Here is a 6,405-nt window from a genome sequence, read left to right on the forward strand (position 1 = left end):
CTCATGCCATCGCTGTCCTGGTGGTAACCTTGACTCTTTTATGCATCGTACACGGTTTCCCTCTCATTACCAGACACTCCACTGCATACATGTATCTGACTAACTTTGCAGGCAGTCACCAACACACTGTTTTTCTTTGAGACAAGAGTGCTGCTGTCGTGGATGTCTCTGTTATTCAAAAAAAATAAAGTACAGTGGTATCGTGCTACGTTTAGCGTCCAAATACTCTGGTATCAGAACTTGATGTAACACTATGGGGAGACTGAGCCTCCAGAAGATCCACAAGATGTGAGCGACTGTAGAGCAGAAGCCCATTTACAAAATGGCTAAAAAAAGACTTGGAAAATGTTGGTCAATGTGACTTGCGACCAGTTCACGGTTGTAGTCTGCCTTTTGCCCAAGTTAGCTGGGATAGACGCCAGCACTCCCGCGATACTTGTGAGGATAAGCAGCTTGGAAAATGGACATGGTCTTGTTTTTGGAAAGCTATAAAAAATATAGGTGGCACGGTCTACAACTGGTTAGCACATCTGCTATCACAGTCAGCTGCGAGAGGTGCCAACACACCCCCAACCCTGGTGAGAAACAATGGCCTGAAAAATGGATTAACAAAAATACAATACTTGGTAAAATATAAACAATGTCTATGTGCATCTGTATGACTTTCATCTTAACACAGTTTTCATTTTAATGTTTACATTTTACAACACCGCTATTTTCATTCATGAAAAGCACTGGCTGCAACTCATTTCAATAGTGAAGCTTGATTTCATACACAAGTAATTTGAGTTACGCATTTGGTTCTAGAACAAATTGAGCTCGTTACTCAAGTTCCAGTGTAGAGAACAATGCACAACATCAGTCATATCTTGAGATTTGACTTTACCAAATCTAGTGTGTTTGTCTTCTTCTGTCCTGCAGACGTCAGTGAAAAATACCTTCGTCCTCGGCAGGAGGAGCCAGATTCCCTCCACATAAAAACAGAGAAGGAAGAGCACTCGATCGTTAAAGAGGAAGCAAAGGAGCCCCATCAAATTAAAAAGGAGCCAGAAACCCACCTTCTGAAAGAGGAAGTAGCGGATGATCTCACCAACTCACCGTCATACTTTGTCCCTCTGAAGAGTGAAGACGAAGCCAAGAGTCAGTGTGAGGAGAAGGGAGGGGCGGAGCCTCCAAGCAGCAGCTCAGGTCAACCCACATTAACAGAAGGTGATGGAGAACAAGATGGAAGATCCCAGGCAGATGGTGACAATAGAACCTCACAATCTCCTGACGTAGATGATGGCCATGGTGAGGATGATTATGATGATGATGATGAGGAGGAGGAGGACTATAACTATGAAGATGATGGTGATGAGGACTATAACTATGAAGATGATAATGATGAGGACTATAACTCTGAAGATGATAGTGATGAACAGTCTGAAGATGATATGGCACGTGAGAACGAAGGCTGGAAATGTAGTCAATGTGGGTTAACAGGTCGGTTCAAGTGGGGTTTAAAAGTTCATATGAGACGACATACTGGAGAGAAACCTCACATGTGCTCAGTTTGTGGTAAAAGCTTCTATCTCAAGTCAGATTTAACAACACATACAAAACGACAACATACTGGAAAGAAACATTTTGTCTGTTCAATTTGTGGCAAAAGCTTCTTTGACAAGTCCAGTTTAACATCACATACAAAGACACACACTGGAGAGAAACCTTTTGTCTGTTCAATTTGTGGCAAAAGCTACTCTGCAAAGTCAAGTTTGATAACGCACACAAGGTCACACACAGGAGAGAAGCCGTATAACTGCTCAATTTGTGGCAAAAGCTTCTCTAACAACACCGGTTTAAGCTCACACAGAAAAACACACACTGGAGAGAAACCTTTTGCTTGCTCAATTTGTGGTATAAGATTCTCTAAGAAAGAACATTTTGCAAGACACAAAGTATCACACACAGGAGAAAAACCTTTTCCTTGTTTAGTTTGTGGTAAAAGATTCACTCAGAAGGGAAACTTAAAAATACACACAAGAATACACACGGGTGAGAAACCTTTTACATGCTCAGTTTGTGGCGAAAGTTTCACTGTAAAGTCGAGTTTAATATCTCACACAAGAACACACACTAAAGAGAAACCTTTTGTCTGCTCAGTTTGTGGCCAAAGATTCTCTCAAAAGGGTCAGTTAGGAAAACATGAAAAGACACACTGAGGGAAAAAGCTGTCGTCTCTGTGCTAAATGAAAATTTTAACGGAATGGTTTTAAGAGACATGCTGGGTAGAATACTAATTGTTTTCTGTTTTTTTTCAATGTTAAACAAAATATGCAAGTTAATTTTCTAACAGTGAAGGAAAGACGTGAAGTCAGTGATTGCTTCTGTGACAGTACTACTGTGTCAAGTACTGTCCATGTTAGTGTTTATCTCAAAGATGTAAATTTGAAGATGGAGAAAAAGCTGTGCTTGTTAAATGACCTGAAATAAAATCACTTGCTGCAGTTCCCGTCATTACACTGTCCAAAACAATTGAAACGAACCAAAAAAATAAGTCAATGAAAGAAAAAAAAAAACCAAAAGAAAAAAAGCAAGCACACCCAGGACCTCTCAAGATCTTCGACTGGTGTGGCACATCGACACATTTAGCACCCCTGACTTACGGATTACATCCCTCCCCAACTATTATATTTTTTAGTAGCTGTATACACACCTACTTGTCATTTGGAACCCGCGGAGCCCTTGTCCTTTACACCTGTGCAATCCATTTTTCACGACGAACTAGGTTTTTGGGAAAAGTACGAAGAGTGAATCCATCCTCCCGAGTGTTCGAGCAATACAACAATCCGACATTTTGGCTAACACGAAGGAACAACGAGCTACCTTCCGGCAGGTAAAACATTTGAGACTCCTTGAGTGCGCTACTGCCCTGTAAGTCACTTCCTGCTTCTTCTCAAAAACTAATACCTCAAGAGAATTTTCATGGGAAGAGTTACAAAAAGAGATAAATGTCAAAATCACATTTTGTGGTGAAAAAAAAAACAGATGGGTCCATACCGGCTGCTGTTTTTTCATTCATAAGATATGAAAAAATCATGCATTTCATGACAGATGACCTTTAAAAACAGCTGAAGAGGAAAAGTGCAGTTTCCTTCTGCTGTGGCTCGGTGATAAAGGATGGGATGTCAGCAATACGTGGACACTAAAAACTTATGAAAAATTCTCTGATTTACCTCACTCCGAAAGCAAAGCCCATATTTGCTAGATATAAGTTTCACGAGAAGGCGCAAGGTAACTGTAAGTCACTTGAGTACGTTGTGACAGAACTCAAGCTGTTGGTTAAAGCCTGTAACTACACAAACAGCAATGAGTTGGTCAGAGACCGTATACATTCCGCTACCAGCTCGGCAAGTGTGCACGAAAAGGTACTCAGCCAGGGGCCAGAGCGCATGCTCGAAAAAAAGTGATCAGCATTGTCCGCTCCCACGAGTTTGCAAAAGTGCAGCTGAAGGCTATGGCTATCGACAGCCACGAGGTTCACGTTCTCCACCGCAAACCTGGAAAGCAAAGTTTCACTGCGGGTGCTGGTAGGCATATTGACAGCCCAGAGACCTCCGTAAAGATATGTAACAAGTGTGGAGGATACCACAATAAATTAGTTGAATGCCCAGCAAAAGGTAAAAAATGCCTGAACTGTCTGTTCTTACAACCATAAGTCACACAATGAAATACCATGATGAAAAGGCCATAATAGGCTTATAAGCAAGCCAATAGTCACAAAAAGATCACGAAAGAACGCGAGTTGTATTGTAGTTTTGCCGTCCAGTAGGCAGCATAAACAAAAGTCACGTGACTCATGACGTCACGTGAAAAGCATCTATAGAGGGGACACGAGGACAAACATTCTGAATGTTTAATTGTTAATGACATTCGCACTCACTATTTATTCAGGACCATTTATGAGCCTTGCTGCTTTATAGCACCATAGAAATCATATATTCCTTACTTAAACATCAAATTATTGAAGTAGACCACAACCATGCAATTCATTTTAAAGATGCTTTTTTCCCCTCTGCAAAATCTGCACAAAAAAAAAAAAGCGCCATGGGCAGTCTCGTACAGTGTGCCATTCAAGCTAGGACCATCACTGCACATGCACTGCTCTTTTTTCCCCCTTCAGTCCTGACAGATTTTTTTTTCCACTTTTAAGTCAGACGTACTTGCTTAGTTCACCTGAGAATTGTTGTCTGGGTTCCGGGACAATCCTGGCTTTGTGTCCTCACTGTAGTTTCTTTTTAGTGTCACACAGTACCAATTTGAAAATAAAACTGGACTGCGAGGACTAGAGAAGAAGCATTAGTTTGTTGAATTACCCAATGAAATTCCAGACAATGTTGAAATAGTCATACTACAGAGAAAGAAAACATCTGTCCCTCCTCCCTTGTGGTTCCTCTGTTGTTCTCATCAATAGATAGTTTTCGACCATGTGACCTCATCCGCGGCACGTGGCCATGTTGGATGGGTTCACTACTGACGCCCCGTTCACTCTATCACTTTTGCACACAGACCTGAGTTACACAAATGTTCATACGACTGTGAAAAGTGAAGCATGGTGGCTAAAAAGAGTTTGGAAAGTTATCGGGGATCATTAGATGTTGTTTCAAGAAACCGTTACGACAAGAAGTGTGCTTTGATCGACAATATCGACCCATATGCCTTTGAGAAACACAAATGGAGCAAGAATTTCGAACTGTGGGCGTCAGTAACCTATCCAGACATCGTAAACTATCTCCTGTTCTCAACAAGTGCTTATACCGTGGACCAACTAAAGAATTACAAAGGTCTGGAGGCCTACAACCAATTCATCACTGGCTGCGTTCGTGATTTGTCTCCACACTGCTACGGTTAATGTACCGCACAATGCAATTTAAATATGTAGGCTGAGGCTACTTCATTTCTGAATGAATGGTGTCCAAAGTATTCATTCATGTGATTATAGTCCGCGTTGTGTTAAATTATGTTGATTATACCAACGAAAGAGGTGTATATTGTTATTATTTTCATTGCAACATGTCCACATAACGATCATTTTGGGGGAATGAGAAAAGTAAGTGGCTATCAAATATGTGAAACAACAAAATAAAGATTAAGACGGATTCATTATAGAGTACGGGGGGGGGCTTCAGTTTTAGTTGCTTTCATGGGGCTGACAGAAAATACCGATTTTGTAGACATGCATTGCATTCACACACGAGTATTATATAGGCCCTTGGCTCTAAAGAATACTTCTCCTTTACAGAAATTAAGATGGTGAACAAATCAAAATCCTTCCATCCCTCCATTTTCTTCACTGCTTATCCTTACGACTGTCGCGGGTAGTGCTGGAGCCTATCCCAGGTGTCATCGGGCAGGAGGCGGGGTACACCCTGAACTGGTTGCCAGCCAATCGCACGGCAGATAGAGACAAGCTGCCGCACTCACAATCACACCCAGGGGCAATTTAGAGTATCCAATTAATGTTACATGTTTTTGGAATGTGGGAGGAAACCCACACAGGCATGGGGAGAACATGCAAACTCCCCACAGGCAGGTCTGAGATTGAACCCAGGACCTCAGAACTGTGAGGCCAATGCTTTACCAGCTGAGCCACCGTGCAGCCACAAATCAAAATGAGTCAGAAAAAGTACATCTTAAAAATGTTTGAAAGGTTTGGAATGTCAAATTGTAAATCACACGACACTTGACAAACAAATGAGGTTGTGAATCCCAAAGAATATCGTGAAATTGTTGGGAGTTTGATTTATGCCATGACCTGTACGAGGCCAGACATCAGCAGGGTAGTAAGCAAACTGTCACAAACTCTTGCATTGGCCTCTACTACTCAAGAAAGCATTTTTCTTTCTCAGTTGATAAATGGCCTGGATAACAAAAGTACAGTTGTACTACGATTCATGGAGACAACCAGGGCGCTATTGCACAGTGCAAAAACCCAGCGAACAGACAGACGTCTAAACACGTTGATGTGAAATATCACTTTATAAGAGACATGCCCAATGCAGGGAAAATAAATGTTGTTTCTTGTTCATTAGAAGAAATGGCTGCAGATATGTTGACAAAATCTGTTGCAAAACCAAAAATACTGAAGTTCAAAGCATGGTTCTTTGGAAACTGAGCACATGGTTTTATGGGGATGAGAACAAGTGGAGGTGTTGAGTTATGTTCTCATATTTTGTTTTATTTTATGGATTTTATTTTGAAACTAGTGATCTAGTGGGGGTCACGTGACTCACGACCACCAATAAGCTGTAAGGACAAGTTTCTGTTTGTTCTATTATGGAATGTATTGTGATACCAAGAAGACTGATGTTCCTCTGTTCGCTGATGCGTCCATGCCAGCTCTGGGGGCCGCATCGACTTAAAATT

The 6,405-nt window shown here is 41.4% G+C and overlaps 1 protein-coding gene across 1 annotated transcript in view; it reads left to right on the top strand.

The window, feature by feature from the left end:
- LOC133511037 (uncharacterized) overlaps positions 1 to 2,228 on the top strand; it is a 30,519-nt gene extending 28,291 nt beyond the window's left edge. The window contains 1 exon segment of the mRNA XM_061839623.1: positions 922 to 2,228. Coding sequence (XP_061695607.1) covers positions 922 to 2,228 — 1,307 coding nt within the window.
- Positions 2,229 to 6,405: the final 4,177 nt, after the last annotated feature.

This window comes from Syngnathoides biaculeatus, chromosome 13 (genome assembly GCF_019802595.1).
Source record: "Syngnathoides biaculeatus isolate LvHL_M chromosome 13, ASM1980259v1, whole genome shotgun sequence".
In the NCBI taxonomy this organism is placed as follows: domain Eukaryota; kingdom Metazoa; phylum Chordata; class Actinopteri; order Syngnathiformes; family Syngnathidae; genus Syngnathoides; species Syngnathoides biaculeatus.